Source organism: Schistocerca serialis, chromosome 8 (genome assembly GCF_023864345.2).
Source record: "Schistocerca serialis cubense isolate TAMUIC-IGC-003099 chromosome 8, iqSchSeri2.2, whole genome shotgun sequence".
Taxonomy (NCBI): domain Eukaryota; kingdom Metazoa; phylum Arthropoda; class Insecta; order Orthoptera; family Acrididae; genus Schistocerca; species Schistocerca serialis.
Window position 1 is genome coordinate 408,088,622 of NC_064645.1, and position 18,322 is coordinate 408,106,943.

The 18,322-nt window shown below is 42.1% G+C and overlaps 1 protein-coding gene across 1 annotated transcript in view; it reads right to left on the reverse strand.

Annotated features, from left to right (window-relative positions):
- Window positions 1–3,370: 3,370 nt before the first annotated feature.
- The window catches only part of LOC126416706 (general transcription factor II-I repeat domain-containing protein 2-like), a 29,645-nt gene continuing 14,693 nt past the window's right edge, over window positions 3,371–18,322 (reverse strand). Inside the window, exon 2 of the mRNA XM_050084519.1 lies at window positions 3,371–4,509. Within this exon, the coding sequence (XP_049940476.1) occupies window positions 3,958–4,509 (552 nt within the window). The 3' untranslated portion in view covers window positions 3,371–3,957. The remainder of the gene's footprint in view (window positions 4,510–18,322) is intronic.

An 18,322-nucleotide genomic window follows, 5' to 3' on the forward strand; every position in this document is an offset into this window, starting at 1 on the left:
GTATAAACTTTTAATAAATCTACCTGTAATTTTTTTATACGTAAGTACAATTGGAAAGGAAGCATGTTGTGATGCTTATTGATGTCAGCATTTATTTTATATGTAATTCTTCAGGTATTCTCAGCAAGGCATTGTCATATTATTAGCGTCTTTCTGGCACAATATTTCAACTGTGTGACTTACAGTCTATGTCAGGTGGTGTCTAATACTGATTCCAGTGCTGCTTTCATCTAATACTTTCCCCTCTTTGGGGAAGTGTGAGGGGGAGTTTGTAGCCTTTCGGCTTTTACTCCCCTGTGTACTTGTGTGTGTGATTATTTCTGTACTTTTTTGGTGTCTGTGAACTGTGATGATTGTTCTGTGTGAGTCTGGTACTTGCCTGAGGTTTGGCGAGATAATTGTAGTGATTTGGGTAGGAGCAGGATTTGGGAATGGATATAGGGATTTTTCTCTTCGACTTAGTCGTCGAAGATCGTCATGGGGCAATTGTGTTTACCGCGGGACATGTCATACCGACCTATGGAGTGGATGAGGGCATTTCCCGACCTGGAAGTACCTTCATAGAAGGCCCTTGCCAGGTCTTGAAATCGCTCTCTCAGGAGTGGGATTTCCGCAGCGGCATGCAAATCGTCGATAGGGAATCCAAGGGGTAAACGCAGTGCCCTCCTGAGGGCGCGGTTCTGCAGCCTCTGGAGTTTGTCCAGGTGCTGCTTCGCCGCGTATCCCCAGACAGGACACGCGTATTCCATGACTGGCCGGATCAGGGTCTGGTATACGTTCACTCCTACTGAGCAGGAAAGGGAGCTGGATGAGTTGAGGATTGCGTACAGGATGGACATTCTGGCGCAGACCTTCCTATGGACCTCGTCTATGTAGGGTTTCCACGTAAGACGAGAGTCCAAGGTTACGCCAAGATACTTGGCGGTTCTGCGCCATGGGAGTTGGGTTCCGTTTAGGTGAAGGTGGAGGGGGGGAAGGGCCGTTGAGGAGGTTCGCGCCTTCCGAGCCTACGGGTGATCAGCATCGCCTGCATCTTTTCAGAATTGATGGTGATTCGCCAGCGACAGGCCCAAGTTTCTGCGTCATCTAAAACCCTTTGTAGCCTAAGGATGACCAGGTCCTTGTTCACGTTTCTTGTGTAGAAGGCTGTATCGTCAGCGTACTGAGTGGTGTGCACCAGGGGGGCCGTTGGTGTGTCCGCAGTGTACAGACTATACAAAACGGGCGCCAGGACCGATCCCTGTGGCACCCCAGCACGAATACGCCTCTTGGTGGAGGTGGCTGTTTCTACTTTGACAGAGAAAGTTCTGTTCGAGAGATAGCTTTTGATCTGCTTAACTATACTCCCGGGGAACCCTTGAGTGTACAACTTGTAGAGTAGCCCTCTGTGCCATACTGAGTCAAAGGCTTTGGCTACGTCCAGTAGCACTATCCCGCAGTAGCCTCTGTGGTTGAAGCCCTCTGTGGCTGCTTCAACCACTCTCATGATCTGTTGTGGGGCAGAGTGGTTCTGCCGGAATCCGAATTGGAAATCCGGCAGAATTTGCTCTCTGGTGATATGTTCTTGTATGGGTCTTAGCAGGAGGTGCTCATAGATCTTGCTGAGAGTTGGCAAGAGGCTAATCGGCCTGTAGTGCTGCGGGAATAGAGGGTCTTTCCCTGGTTTGTGTATTGCGACCACTTTCGCGTGTTTCCAGCAAGCTGGGAACTTGCGGGTACGAGTAATCTCGTTGAAGACGTTCGCGAGGTGTTCGATCGCCGTGGGTGGGAGGTTTTTGACCAACTGGTTGGTGACATTGTCATGTCCTGGCGCCTTTTTGGAGGTGTGTCCAGTATTTATGCCTATCTTGAGCTAGGTGCTCCATCTGCAGTCCGCGCTGTGCCAGGCGGTCTGCCCGTGGTATGCGTCGACCAATAGCAGGGGCTCCACCAAGAGGCGTATTCGTGCTGGGGTGCCACAGGGATCGGTCCTGGGGCCCGTTTTGTATAGTCTGTACACTGCGGACACACCAACGGCCCCCCTGGTGCACACCACTCAGTACGCTGACGATACAGCCTTCTACACAAGAAACGTGAACAAGGACCTGGTCATCCTTAGGCTACAAAGGGTTTTAGATGACGCAGAAACTTGGGCCTGTCGCTGGCGAATCACCATCAATTCTGAAAAGATGCAGGCGATGCTGATCACCCGTAGGCTCGGAAGGCGCGAACCTCCTCAACGGCCCCCCCCCCTCCACCTGTTTTCTTCTAGTTGCCACTTTTCTGAAAGCAGTGCATGTACTTTGTGGTTATTACCTGTTGTCAATCTTGCCTTGTGAAATTCTGAATGCTGTGTGAAATTCTGAATGCTGTGCAAGTCATGCTAGACATTTTGTCTTCCAATTGTCATCATTTCCAGGGCCGCACAAGGTGCATGCACCGGTGCATCGCACAGTGCAGAGTCCAGAAGACGGCTGCACTATGTTGACGATGGTGCAGACCCCCCCACTCCTCGGCTTTGCGCAACAGTGCTGCCTCTCACTTCCTTAGCTTGTGTCGCTTGCGCCGCCTGTCTCGACCTGTTTCAAAGCTTTTACCCTGTTGTCTTTGTCATTGCCAAATACTAATGTACACTAGGCGGAGAGCTTAGTTTGGTGTACCGTTACAAAAGAGATTTATATAATAACTGTAATGGTAACAATTTTAAATTTGGTTTCAACACAAATGTATCTTCCTATGTGCTCTTTATTTTATTTGCAATTATGCTACTAAGATCTGGAACAAGAGCTTGGCTGACAGCAATTCCGAGAGAATTTTTTAAATTACAATTAGAAATACTCGCACGCAATCTAGTTTTTGTACAAGACAAAACAGAAAAAAACCTTTCACATACACAAGTGGAACCAAACACAGAAATAATCTTCGCTGCTTCTCTGTGTAACTTGGGAAATTCTTCCTTCGGCAAATTCTGGTAGAACTGGAGTAAACCTTTTGTATTGTAAAACTTATCCTTTCTGTGAACATCACTTTGCAAATCAATTAGTTCGAAATGTAAATCTGAAGGCGCACTTTCAGTATCCATCGAAAAAGGTTTGACAAAAACATCGAGAATTGGCTGCAGGTAGGTAATTTCCTGAAACAATAACAAAGCCGATGTTAATAAATGAAAGTAATGTAAGCCATTGTTTCGAAGTACTAAAATGCAATAGATTTTAATAAACATGTAATGTGTACTATTGGTTTTAATGTAATGTTACACTTGCATATGTAACGCAATCTCCTTTATTTAGCTGTATGTCATATACCGGCACATTACCTGGAATCGGTCATTAAACGCATTTTCAAGGGATTGTAGCACCTCAACATATTTTTCAAAGCGCGCTCCTTCCTCCACAGATGCTGTCAAATAAAAACATAGTACCATTTTGATTAGAGCGGTTATAAAAATCAGACTGTTTTAATAAAGGTTCAATTTATATCTCGCTTACCTAGTTCAGGAAAGTGTTGTGTATTTTTCTCTGAAAGGTTGTTTTTTGAGGAGCTTCAGTTTATACTGGAAAGCGTTTATTTTGCTGATCATATCGTTGATGAGATTGTTTTCTTTTTGGAGTTTCAGACTTAAATCACTTAAGAGAGCCATAATGTCTGCTAAAAATCCTAAATCAGCTACCCATTCGGGGTCATGAAAAAGTGGCTCCGGACGTCCTTTGCTCCCCAAAAACTAAGCCACAGTGTGGCGTAGTTGAAAAATTCGGGAAATCACTTTCCCTTTACTCAGCCAGCACATGTCAGCGTGGTAGGGAATATCTGGATACTCCTCTTCAAAGGAAATCAAAAATTCTTTGAATTGATGATGAGTGAGTCCATGAGAACTAATGTAGTTCACGATACGCGCCACTACCTGCATCACATCTTGAAGACCAATAACTTTCGCACCTAGATCCTCTTGGTGTGCCAAACAATGAACAGAAGGTAAATTCAGCATGTTGAGTTTTTTCCGCAGTAGTCCAATAAACCCTTTGCTTTACCGCACATTGCTGGTGCCCCGTCTGTGGTTACGGAAAACAGCTTTTCCCAAGGGAGTCCTATTCCTTCAGCTGCCATTTCAACAGCTGCTAAAATATCTGCCCCTGTAACAGTGTCCTTCAATGAAATCATATCCAGGAGCTCTTCCGTTACATGTAGGTCATCGTCCACGCCACGCAAAAATATTGCTAACTGAGCCGTGTCGTTAATATCCGTGGACTCATCAAGTGCGATGGAGTACGCTAGGAAGTTTTCAATTTTGGCTGCCAGTTGTTCATGCAAATTCTCAGCAATGTCGTTGATTCTCCGATGTATTGTCATTCCGGAAAGTGGTATTCTGCTGTATGCAGGAGCTAATGTGGGATTCATTGTCTCTACTACATCCAACATAATGTTTTTTATTAATGGCCCATCCATAAATGGCCTCCCAGCTCTTGCTAAACGTAGAGCAACTTTGTAACTAGCTCTGAGAGTCCTTTCGCAACACCCCTCATCTTCTTCACCCTAAAGTAGAGAAAAAAAGATATGTTAGAAATAATTTATGCGAAAACGAAAACTAAGGAATCTAAACAAATGTTATTTTGTTTTGCATGACCTTTAACCAAAATATATATGCTAAAGTACTTGCAACAAACCTCGTTTGTAGATACAGAATTCTCTTCTGCAAGAGTTTGCAACTTCCGCAATTCTTCCTCTTTGGCATCCCCTGTTATATCACTATACTTTTCTGAATGCAATTTGATGTAGTGCCTTTCAATAGATGATTTTCTGACACACGTAATTACTGTACCGCAGATTAGATATTTGGCTTTATCATCACAATGCACAAAAAAGTAGGAGAGTTCCCATTCTGGTTTAAATTGACTTTCGGCAATTTTCCCTTTTTTTGGAGCAGATGGTTCCATTATTCTGGTAATTGTCTTGCGCTTACGTATTCCAACGTTGACTAAGCCGTCTGGCAGTGCATTCAGCAGCGCACAGCGTCGACCTCACCTAGCAAGCCGAGTTGAGGCGAAGTATGCAGAGTTGAACCGATGCATTGTGCAGGCACTCGCTGCACCTCGCTTTGCACGCATGCGGTTTTCCGTGTTTGTGCGACCCTTATTTAAGCCTTCCTGTGATCTGGGATGCTCTGTTATCGTGATGATGTGCTGTGTCAAGCATTTTGTCTGAGGTTGTTGGCCACCAGAAATGGCTACAGTGTTATTTTTAGGCTGCCGGTGTTCAAATTGCTGGTTGAGACTTGGTAGAATGTCTCAAGTATTGGGTATGTTGTCTGAGGTACCATTTCACATGTGTACTTTGTTACATGTACTGGGGCTGTCTCCTCTAACTTCATCTTCAAACTTGTGTTCCCTGGCATCTTCATGTTGCCTCTGTTGTGTCTTTAGAAGATGGAATGCCGGGTTCCAGGCAGAGCTGATGTCACAGTTAATGAGATTGTCCTTAACCTTAATGTCAATAGATTCTTTGATGATGCTGTCCCAATATCTCGATGTCTGTGTTAGAAGCTTGGCACCATTATAGTTCATACAATGGTTGCATGCTAAACAATGCTCAGCAGTTGCTGACTTACTTGCCTGTCTCAGTTTGGTGTGTCTTTGGTGTTCTTTGTACCTGATGTCAACAGCCCTAGTCATCTGGCTGATGTATGCCATAACACATTGTAAACGCCCAGTTTCCATAGACCCAGGCCATCCTTAGAGCTTTAATCTGGTTGAGAGGATGGAACATGCTCTTGATGTTATATTCAATGAAAAGTCCGCTGATTTTTGCAGAAATTGGCTCAACATATATCAAACATGCAACCTTCTTTGTTTCTTCTTGTACCACTTCAGGAACCTGTGGCATGGAAGCAGGGTGCAGTGCCTTTTGAACATCACAAGAAGAGTTTCCATTTTTGTAGAACACATATTGTATGTGTTCTATCTCCATCATCAGATAATCAGGATCTGACAGAGTTTGTGCTTGATGAACCAGAGTTCTGAGTACACCATTTTTCTGTGTCAGGTGGTGGCAATAGCTGGCTTGCAGGTGCAAGTCAGTGTGAGTGGTTTAGCTGTACACACTGTGACTGAAGGCACCATCTGGCTTCATCTTGCCTAGTACCTCTAGGAATAGGAGTAGTCCATCCTTCTTCAGTTACATAGTGAATTTAATGTGAGGGTGGCGTGAGTTTAGGTGGTCCAAGAAAACATCAAACTCTTCTCCCATGAGGCCATATAATAAAGGTATCATCCATGTACCTAAAAACCCATTTCATTTGAACTGGCACTGATGTAAGCGCCTCCTCTTCACATCTCTCCATAAAGAAATTGGCCATCACCGGTGAGAGAGGGCTGCCCATTGCCATCTCTTCCATTTGTTCATAGAATTGACCCCCAAATGGGAAGTATGTTGTGAGGTAACGGGCGAGTCATGACACCCTGAAAATATTCTAAGTTTGGAGTTGGTGTGTCCGCACGGGCCCCTCGACAAGCTGGAGCCGGCAGCAAACATGGGGTGCTGAATATTAGCGGGGTCCAGGAACCACGTGGGAATTTATGGTGATGCAGTGTTGATGAAGGAGACTTGTATGCTGAGAGTGCCAAAGATGGTGGACTTTTTGAGACCATAATGGCAGATATTTCACTGTTCGTATAGAAATTAATAGTAGCCAGGTGAATCATGATACCTCAAAAAGAAACATATACATTACCATTATTTGCATGATGATTCTGGTGGTGTAATCAGATTTTCAAAATCTTTATTAGTTTAAAGTTCAGTATCTGACTGTAAATTATACAAGTAACACACAGCAAAGACTTTCCAAAATCTTAACAGTTCATCCGATTTTGTCGATCGACATGACTTTAGAAAGCTATTAGTGTAAACCTAAATTGGTATAAATTACGGGCATGTAACTTGAATAGTACATGAGTTATTGGAGATCTATCGATCATGTCAGGCCATAATTACTCTCCACAGTTACACGAAAAAACAGTACCAGCATGCTTATAAATATATTTATTCGTCTGTGTCTTTGTTTATGTCTGATATATATTATTCATGAAGAAATTGGTCAAATATTTACTGTGTTTTAGAAAGCACAGAGACATTAGGCTACTGGCCTACTTTTGCTTGCTATTCCCTTGATATATGTTTATTTAATTTGTTTATGTATTTGATAATGTATGTTAGAGCGTGTTTATGGTCCAGCTGTAGGAATAATTATTTAATTTCAAGTTATTTAAATGTAAATCCAGTATTTCAAATGTGTTTCATTATGTTTGTGTGGGTGTGTTGACTTGAAGACATGGTGCGAGCATTCTAGCCAATCACACCGTTCATGAATGGAGAGACTGGATGGAAGCGGGAGAAGAGTGCTGGGCAGAACGGCACAGGACACAGGGAGTCACAGGAGAGTCTTGGAGGGTGTGGAGTGGTTTGCGCGTGGTCATGGGAGATAGAAATATTTCGGAGTGCTGACTTGTGCTCTTGTGTGATTTCCATGGCTTCTGCAGTGAAGACTTAGTATGCGCTTAGAAGTGAATATGTCACGAGCAATGTTGTTGTTCATAACTAATTATGCGAAGTAGTAATCTATTGTTTCCCTGTTATTCAACTTATGTTTTATTTAAATGCTGGACCATTGACACCAATAAGTGTTTTGCAGAAATATGCTGCATTCTCAAAAGTTCTTGTACTATCGTACTCACCATTTAAAGTTGTTAAAATATTACCTGCAGATTTTATTTAATGGCAATCTTTTATTGATAAATCTCTACATTACATTCAAAATTTGCAATTGCCGAGTGATAGGAAAGTTCGATCATTCGATTCATGTGTATATTCATATTGTACACTGTAGATTCAGCAGTATCTGGCTTGTAATGCGGCAACTACATGTCCCTGCCCCTAGACAATGAAATCAGCCAAAACTTTAAATATTTCGACTCTGAGTCGGAGGGTACATAGTCGAAGGCTACCACATCATTCACTATTATTTGAAAGCCCACAATTGGGGGCCCATCTGGGATTTGTGCCCTGCTAAGTGGTAATTCCTTTGCTCTCTGTTATCCAGAATACTATGTGAAGTGCAAAAACCTTTGCAAAGCCAGTAGAGATTTCTGTAATGTGAACCTCTCACAAAATACAGTGTGAGATCATTTTTTTTCTTTTTTTCTCCCGCAAGTAGGTTTCTGGAAATAGTGAAATTACGCAGTAATTTTCACAACTAACACAAGCTATCGATAGAGGTCCTAATCCATCACATTAAAGGCAATTTGTGTGGGGGCTCAGAGTCTAAATAAGTTGAGTGCAGGAAACAGTAGTGGTTAGCGCATTTAACGGATGGTGGTATCGGAGACGGTTGGAACTTGCAGTAACCAGCAGCAGCTACAACTACATCAGGCAATTTCGCCAGTGGTGGATGCAGATCAATAGCAATATGATGGCAGCAACTTCAAGTACTCCAGGATAGTCTTCAATGTCGACTTCCACTACAACCGACAACATCACTATGGCAGAGGGAACCATCTCAGATCAGATAAGTGCCTGCGCAAATGGTGAGACAATGTGTGACTCTGAAGTTCAAGTTCCACTTATAGACATCGCAAATATAAAACAGTCACCTAGTATGTGTAATTCTGAAAATGGAAGTGAGCCGGTTAGTCCAAAATCAGAGTGCAAAAGAGTAACTAGTAGAAATTCAGGCAAGGGGAATGAATGGGGGGAGAGGGGGGGGGGGGGGGAATATGACATCTCAGCTATTGCAAATGATCCTGGGAATGGCAAATAGTATCAGTGCAATTCAAACAAATATGGGTACATTGCAAACGGGTGTGGGCACATTGCAAATGGTTAAGGATACAATTCAGATTGATATGGGTACAATGCGAACTGCTGTGGAAGAGGAATTTGAAAAAAATTATGGGTAACCTTGAAAAAGCAATTGATGATAAATTAAAATGTGTCCGAGTGGCTGTGGGGAAAATTACAGATGAAGTTGTAAAAGTAAAATCTAAAATCGAGTCATTGGAAAAAGATCTTGGGGAAGAAATAGATAAGATATAGACAGAATTTGGGGGCAAAGTAAGCGACTGTGTAAAAGCACAAGATGCTCATAAAAGCGATATAAATTTAGCAATTAGTGACATTGCCACTCATGTAGGTGAGGGGAAGAAAGAAGTGGGCAAAATTAAAGAAAAAATAGAGTCCAGTATCACTAGTGAAAATGAATTTAAAAAACAAATGCAACAGATAAAAAGTGATTTAGATTTGTTAGCCTCCCAACAGGCCACGTTGGTTATAAATATCCCTTGGGCAAATACTGGATCTGTGAAATGTTATACAGATGACGGAAGACATCACCCAGTAAATTTCTTGGCTGCGTGTAGGAACCCTTTTGTTCACAGCATGTCAGATGAAGCGAAAATAAAATATGTTAAATAGCATTAGGAGGGAGACCCACAGTCTTGGGCAAATGTTAAATGTGGTTCGTGCGAATCATACGAAGAGCTCGAAAAGTGTTTTTTGAATAAATTTTGGAGTGAAGCAAAACAGATTCGGATCCAAAATGAATTCTTAAACGGGCCGAGTTACAGGTCTGGTAATGGGACGATGAGAGATTTTTGCAAGCGTTAACTTAGCAAGCTTATTCATGTGAAAAATCTGTTGGAGGTTTTAACAGAAATCACCACATTAAAAAAGCGATTACCCAAAGATTTGCAGTGGGATCTTGTCCATAGTCCATGTGATTCCATGGACAAATTTCTAGAATTTGTAGAAAAATTAGAGAGGACTTTGAAGTTCAAACCTCAGAGCAAACCAAGTGGTAGTTATCAAAATGGGAATCCAAATAATCACCACCAAAATAATAATCATGAGATAAATCAAAGGAATTCTCAGGAAATTAGTTGCTGGAATGAGCAGAATGGTCAGAGAATGAACAGGAGTGATAACTTCTGTGAATGGGATCCAAGTAAAGAACACAGATTTGATGGGGGAAATTCCCACGAAGTGCAATCGCGTAACGACTGGTCAGGAAACTGATGTTTGCCACATCTCAGGTCCGAGGATGGCGATCCAAACAGGTGAAGAAAAGGAGTGGAGATAATGGTAATGGTAGAAATGTTGATAGGGTTGGAGAAAGGCAACAAATAAGTTACATGGAGTATGCTAAAGAGGAAGGCTGCATAGGTGGCTCTCTCAATAAAAGCAGGCACAAATGGTGGAAGCATAGATTTGTGAGAGATTTCAGTAAAAGTAATGGGAATAAATTTGCGGGGAATGATGTAAGTTATGAATGTGTAATGAATGAGTGTGTGAATGGTGATGAATGGAAAGATTCAGTGGTTCAAAAATAAGTCAAAGAGGAGACAAATTTTGTGAAAGCAAATTGTGTGGAGAGTTCTGAAGAGGTATTAGGAAATAGTAGCAATTGCAGTAGGGAAGGTGTTGTAGTAACAAGTATTTGTGAGTTGGTGAAAAGTGTCAATGTTAGTGAAGGCAGCATAGTTTTGGTCTCACCTGCTGCAAGTGAGGGTGACTGTGTTTCAGTGGAAAGCGTCAATGTCACTAACGGAGGCTTAGCATTGGTCTTGCCAGCAGTTGAAGTTAAAAATGCATCAGCGGAGGTAGAAGATTTCGTTTAAAGGAACAGAGTATTGGTAATTTATGTTATGATGTAAAAGCTACTGGTATTGATACTTCAGAGAAAGGAATTTACGCATTTCTAGTCACAAATGAAGGTGAAACAAAACATATTGATGAATGTGTGGATCTGAAATGTTTGTCACAGTGTGAATGTGAGAATGTATGTAAAGTAGGATCGGGGGTTAATCTGGATGAAAAGGGTGTAGAAATGGTGATGTGTGCTGGCTTTTGTCCGATCACAGTGGAATGTAGCAAGTCTGGAAGTCCCAAAATTGCACGACAAGGTCAGCAATTTGTGTAATGTAGTGGTGGAGGAGAAAGTTGTGTATGATTCACGTAAAGTTAATTTGTCGATGGAGGAAAGTAAGGTTTCTGATGTGAAATGTGTGTGAATTTATGTAGTGATTTAAATGGTGTATCAGCAGATAAGGTTGCTGAGATGAATATTTATGGTGATGATGTCTTAGGCATCGATGTTTTATTTCAGGAAGATAAAGTGTTTAACAGTGAATTGAAGTGTAGTTTTGTTGAAGCTGCAAGTGTCAGTATTTTGGAGGGGAAAAACAGTAAAGTTGTGAATGCTGTGGGTACTGGATTGGTGAAATGTGTGGAAGAACTAACAGAAAACTTAGAGAGGGCTGAAGTAAATAGTGTGGATGGGGATAGTTTGTGTAATGAAATTCTTACAAATTGGTATATGAAGGAGGAGTGTGATTCTAGTGAGACTGATTGACGTTGGTACAGTAGAACGTTACGGTCATTGCTACTGCATCTGTGGAAACGTGAGAAGCTTAAAACTGCTAAGGGTACATAGAGAATGGGCAGAAGTGAAAAGCTGTTCTAATCTGTAATTAATGGTAGTAATTTTGGAGGGATAATTTATATATTTATTTGGGGATTCATTACTAATTTGTTAGTTTATTGTGGCACTGTACGTGTGCAAAAGAGGGAAGATTAGGCACTAAGGGTACGTGGAGGTCAGTGACCTTGTGGATTTAAGTAAAATACACTACTGGCTATTAAAATTGTTAAACAAAGAAGAAATGCAGATGATAAATGGATATTCATTGGACAAATATATTGTACTACAACTGGCATGTGATTACATTTTCAAGCACTTTGGGTGCATAGATCCTGATAAATCAGCACCCAGAACAACCACTTCTGGCCATAAAAACGGCCTTGATATGTCTGGGTATTGAGTCAAACAGAGCTTGGATGGCGTGTACAGGTACAGCTGCCCATGCAGCTTCAACACAATACCGCAGTTCATCAAGAGTAGTGACTGGCGTATCGTGATGAGCCAGTTACTCGGCCACCATTGACCAGACCTTTTCAATTGGTGATAGATCTGGAGAACGTGGTGGCCAGGGCAGCAGTCGAACATTTTCTGTATCCAGAAAGCCCCATACAGGACCTGCAACATGTTGTCGTGCATTATTCTGCTGAAATCTAGGGTGGCAGGAGGAACAAGACTTCTGGTCAGGTGACTACAGGGTTATAAACACAAAATCAAATAGGGGTAATGCAGGAGTAGGTTTAATAATGAATAGGAAAATAGGAATGCAGGTAAGCTACTGCAAATAGCATAGTGAATGCATTATTGTGGCCAAGATAGATACGAAGCCCACGCCTACCACAGTAGTACAAGTTTATATGCCAACTAGCTCTGCAGATGACAAAGAAATTGAAGAAATGTATGAAGAAATAGAAGAAATTATTCAGATAGTGAAGGGAGATGAAAATTTAATAGTCATGGGTGACTGGAATTCGTCAGTAGGAAAAGGAAGAGAAGGAAAAGTAGTAGGTGAATATGGATTGGGGGTAAGAAACGAAAGAGGAAGCCGCCTGGTAGAATTTTGCACAGAGCACAACCTAATCATAGCTAACACTTGGTTCAAGAATCATAAAAGAAGATTGTATACATGGAAGAACCCTGGAGATACTAAAAGGTTTCAGTTAGATTGTATAATGGTAAGACAGAGATTTAGGAACCAGGTTTTAAATTGTAAGACATTTCCAGGGGCAGATGTCGACTCTGACCACAATCTATTGGTTATGAACTGTAGATTAAAACTGAAGAAACTGCAAAAACGTGAGAATTTAAGGAGATGGGACCTGGATAAACTGACTAAACCAGAGGTTGTACAGAGTTTCAGGGAGAGCATAAGGGAACAATTGACAAGAATGGGGGAAAGAAATACAGTAGAAGAAGAATGGGTAGCTTTGAGGGATGAAGTGGTGAAGGCAGCAGAGGATCAAGTAGGTAAAAAGACGAGGGCTAGTAGAAATCCTTGGATAACAGAAGAAATACTGAATTTAATTGATGAAAGGAGAAAATATAAAAATGCAGTAAATGAAGCAGGCAAGAAGGAATACAAACGTCTCAAAAATGAGATCATCAGAAAGTGCAAAATGGCTAAGCAGGGATGGCTAGAGGACAAATGTAAGGATGTAGAGGCTTATCTCACTAGGGGTAAGATAGATACTGCCTAAGGAAAATTAAACAGACCTTTAGAGAAAAGAGAACCCTTTGTATGAATATCAAGAGCTCAGATGGAAACCCAGTTCTAAGCAAAGAAGGGAAAGCAGAAACATGGAAGGAGTATATAGAGGGTCTATACAAGGGCGAAGTTCTTGAGGACAATATTATGGAAATGGAAGACGATGTAGATGAAGATGAAATGGGAGATATGATACTGCGTGAAGAGTTTGACAGAGCGCTGAAAGACCTGAGTCGCAACGAAGCTCCGGGAGTAGACAACATTCCATTAGAACTACTGACAGCCTTGGGAAAGCCAGTCCTGACAAAACTCTACCATCTGCTGAGTAAGATGTATGAGACAGGCGAAATACCCTCAGACTTCAAGAAGAATATAATAATTCCAATCCCAAAGAAAGCAGGTGTTGACAGATGTGAAAATTACCGAACTATCAGTTTAATAAGTCATGGCTGCAAAATACTAACATGAATTCTTTACAGACAAATGAAAAAACTAGTAGAAGCCGACCTCTGGGAAGATCAGTTTGGATTCCGTAGAAATATTGGAACACGTGAGGCAATACTGACCTTATGACTTATCTTAGAAGCTAGATTAAGGAAAGGCAAACCTACGTTCCTAGCATTTGTAGACTTAGAGAAAGCTTTTGACAATGTTGACTGGAATACTCTCTTTCAAATTCTGAAGGTGGCAGGGTAAAATACTGGGATCGAAAGGCTATTTACAATTTGTACAGAAACCAGATGGCAGTTATAAGAGTCGAGGGGCATGAAAGGGAAGCAGCGGTTGGGAAGGGAGTGAGACAGGGTTGTAGCCTATCCCCTATGTTATTCAATCTGTATATTGAGCAAGCAGTAAAGGAAACAAAAGAAAAATTTGGAGTAGGTATTAAAGTCCATGGAGAAGAAATAAAAACGTTGAGGTTCGCCGATGACATTGTAATTCTGTCAGAGACAGCAAAGGACTTGGAAGAGCAGTTGAACGGAATGGATAGTGTCTTGAAAGGAGGGTGTAAGATGAACATCAACAAAAGCAAAACGAGGATAATGGAATGTAGTCGAATTAAGTCGGGTGATGCTGAGGGAATTAGATTAGGAAATGAGGCACTTAAACTAGTAAAGGAGTTTTGCTATTTGGGGAGCAAAATAACTGATGATGGTCGAAGTAGAGAGGATATAAAATGTAGACTGGCAATGGCAAGGAAATCGTTTCTGAAGAAGAGACATTTGTTAACATCGAGTATAGATTTAAGTGTCAGTAAGTGGTTTCTGAAAGTATTTGTATGGAGCATAGCCATGTATGGAAGTGAAACATGGACGATAACTAGTTTAGACAAGAAGAGAATAGAAGCTTTCGAAATGTGGTGCTACAGAAGAATACTGAAGATTAGATGGGTAGATCACATAACTAATGAGGAAGTATTGATTAGGATTGGGGAGAAGAGAAGTTTGTGGCACAACTTGACTAGAAGAAAGGATCTGTTGGTAGGACATCAAGGGATCACCAGTTTAGTATTGGAGGGCAGTGTGGAGGGTAAAAATCATAGAGGGAGACCAAGAGATGAATACACTAAGCAGATTCAGAAGGATGCAGGTTGCAGTAGGCATTGGGAGATGAAAAAGCTTGCACAAGATAGAGTAGCATGGAGAGCTGCATGAAACCAGTCTCAGGACTGAAGACCACAACAGCAACAACAACATGTAGGGTTTCGCAGGGATCGAATGAAGGGTGGAGTCACAGGTCATAACACATCTGAAATGTAACGTCCACTGTTCAAAGTGCCGCCAATGCGAACAAGAGGTGACCAAGACGTGTAACTAATGGCACCCCCTACCATCAAGCCTGGTGATACGCCAGTATGGCGATGATGAATACACGCTTCCAATGTGTATTCACCGCGATGTTGCCAAACACAGATGTGACCATCATGATGTAAAAAAACCTGGATTCATCTGAAAATGTGACGGTTTGCCATTTGTGCACCCAGGTTTGTCGCTGAGTACACCATCGCAGGCACTCCTGCCTGTGATGTAGTGTCAAGGGTAACCACAACTTTTATCTCCGAGCTGATAGTCCATGCTGCTGCAAACGTTGTCGAACTGTTCGTGGAGATAGTGGTTGCCTTGCAAAAGTCCTCATCTGTTGACTCAGGGATTGAGACGTGGCTGCACGATCCATTCCAGCCATGCGGATAAGATGCCTGTCATCTCGACTGCTAGTGATACGAGGCCATTGGGATCCAGCACGGCGTTCCATGTTACCCTCCTGAACCCACCGATACGATATTCTGCTAACAGTCATTGGATCTCAACCAACACGAGCAGTAATGTCGCGATATGATAAACCACAATTGTGATAGGCTACAATCCGACCTTTATCAAAGTCGGAAACGTGATGGTATGCATTTCTCCTCCTTACACGAGGCATCACAACAACGTTTCACCAGGCAATGCCGGTCAACTGCTGTTTGTGTATGAGAAATCGGTTGGAAACTTTCCTCATGTCAGCATGTTGTAGGTGTTGCCACCAGTGCCAACCTTGTGTGAATGCTCTGAAAAGTTAATCATTTGCATATCACAGCATCTTCTTCCTGTCGGTTAAATTTCTCGTCTGTAGCACATCATCTTCATGGTGTAGCAGTTTTAATGGCCAGTAGTGTATGTATTGATTTATGCTTTGTATAAGAGTGTGATCAATTTGAAGGATATTACAATTGTAATTGTATGTGCATTCAATTTTTGGTGCGTGGAGGTAGGAAGGATTTATCAAAGTCAATTAAATAGAACTTATGGGAATTTAAGCTTACTGGGATTCAGTCATTTGCCTTGTGACTTTGTTCCTAAAGTATCGTTTTCTGTTGGAAGGAATCTTTAGTGAGATCCTGGTTGGTTTTGGGAAATGGTTTTTGTTGAGGGGTTTCTACTTTTAGTTTTTGTTGTAGACAGATTTGTCACGATAAATGGTGGAACTCGGAAAACCTTTTAATATTTCAACTCTGAGTCGGAGGGTACATAGTTGAGGGCCACCACATCATTCACTATTATTTGAATGCCCGCAATGTGAAGGTCAATATGTGTGTGAATAAGTCCAGGAGAGCCCAGTCCAACTTTTCTCCAATCAGCTCAAGTGAATTATTCAGTGATACATGGATGAACAGGGAGACCACATCGAAACTGACCATGATGTCAGATGCCGTGATCTATAGCTCCCTGAGGTGTTGTAGGAAATCCTCTGAGTTGCGAATGTGATGGGTACTCTTCGCTACAAACGGCGAGAGTAGAGCATCTTCTTAAGGCATTGAGCAGTAAGCTGAGTGGTTGCACCAATGTTGCTGACTATTGGATGTAGAGGAACACTTCCTTATGCACATTAAACAGGCCGTAAAGTCTGGATGGTATTAATTCTTTTGCCCTTAGCTGCTTAACAGTCTTTATTGGTAGCTTGGTTTCCTTTACAAGAGCACTGGTCTTCTTATCCACCTTGTCTGTGGAGCCCCTTTCTACAGTTCTGTATATTGGGTCATTCGGAAGTTATTACACCTTATTGTCATAATCTGTCTTGTGTATGACGACTCGGCATATAGACCAGTAGAAAGGGACCCCACAGACTATGTAGATAAGAAGACCATGGCTCTTCTAAAGGAAACTGACCTTCCAGAAGAGACTGTTAAACAGCTAAGGACAAAAGCATCAATACTACACAGACTTTATGGCCTACCTAAGGTGCACAAAGAAGGGGGTCCTCTGTGTCCTATAGTCAGCAACATTGCCGCAGCCACCTACCTTACTGCTCAATGCCTTAAGATGATGTTCCACCATACGTGGGGAAGTGTGCCCATCACTTTCACAACTCAGATGATTTCCTACAATGCCTCAGGCAGCTAAAGATTACGAACTCTGACATCATGGTCATTTTTGACGTGGTCTCCCTCTTCACCCGCATCACTGAATGATTCACTTGAGCTAATTGGAGAAAAGTTTGATAGTGGTCACCTGGACTTATTTAGGCACATATTGACCTTGACATACTTCCTATGTGGGAGTCAGTTCTATGAGCAAATGGGAGGTGTTGCACTGGGCAGCCCTCTCTCACCAGAGGTGGCTAGTCTCTTTATGGAGAGATTTGAAGAGGAGATGCTTACATCGGCGCCAGATCAAATGAAATGGTTTTTTAGGTACGTGGATGACACCTTTTTTATATGGCCCCATGGGAGAGAAGAGCTTGATGTTTTCTTGTACCACCTAAACTCATGCCACTCTAACATTCAATTCACTATATAACTGGAGAAGGATGGACTACTGCTATTCCTAGAGGTACAAGCCAAGAGGAAGCCAGATGGTACCTTCAGTCACAGTGTGTATAGCAAACCCACTCACACTGACTTGCACCTAGAAGCCAGCAGCTGCCACCATCTGACACAGAAAAATGGTGTACTCAGAACTCTAGTTCATCAAGCAAAAACTCTATCAGATCCTGAAAATCTGGTGATGGAGATAGGACACATACAATCTGTGTTCACGAAAATGAAAACTCTCCTTGAGAGGTTCAAAAGGTACTGCACCCTGCTTCAGGTTCCTGAAGAGGTACAAGAAGAAACAAAGAAGGTTGCATGTTTGACATATGTCAGGCTGATATCTGCCAGAATCAGCATACTTCTCATCAAACATGACATCATGAACATGTTCCATCCACCCACCAAGAGTAAGCCACTGCTAGGGAGTGTGAAGGATGACTAGGTCTGCGGGAACTGGTCTTTTACCACATACCGTTTAAGTGCGATGTGGCATACTTCGGCCAGACAACTAGAACCATTGACATCAGGTGCAAAGAACACCAAAGGCACACCAGATTGATAAAAACAACCAAGTCAGTGATTGACAAGCATTGTTTGGAATTGAATTATTCTATGAACTATAATGACGCCAAGCTTCTAACACAAACATTGAGATAGTGTGTCAGTGTCATCAAAGAATCTATTGAGATTAAGGCCACAGGCAATCTCATTAACTGTGACATCAATTTCCAGCTGAGTTCTGCATGGAACCCGGCACTTGATATTCTGAAGATGCGACAGAGGATACATCAAGACCCCAAGGGGCACAAGTACAAAGATGAAGTTGTTGAAAACAGCCCAGTACAGGCAATGAAGAATGCACATGATGCAGACACAATACCTGAGG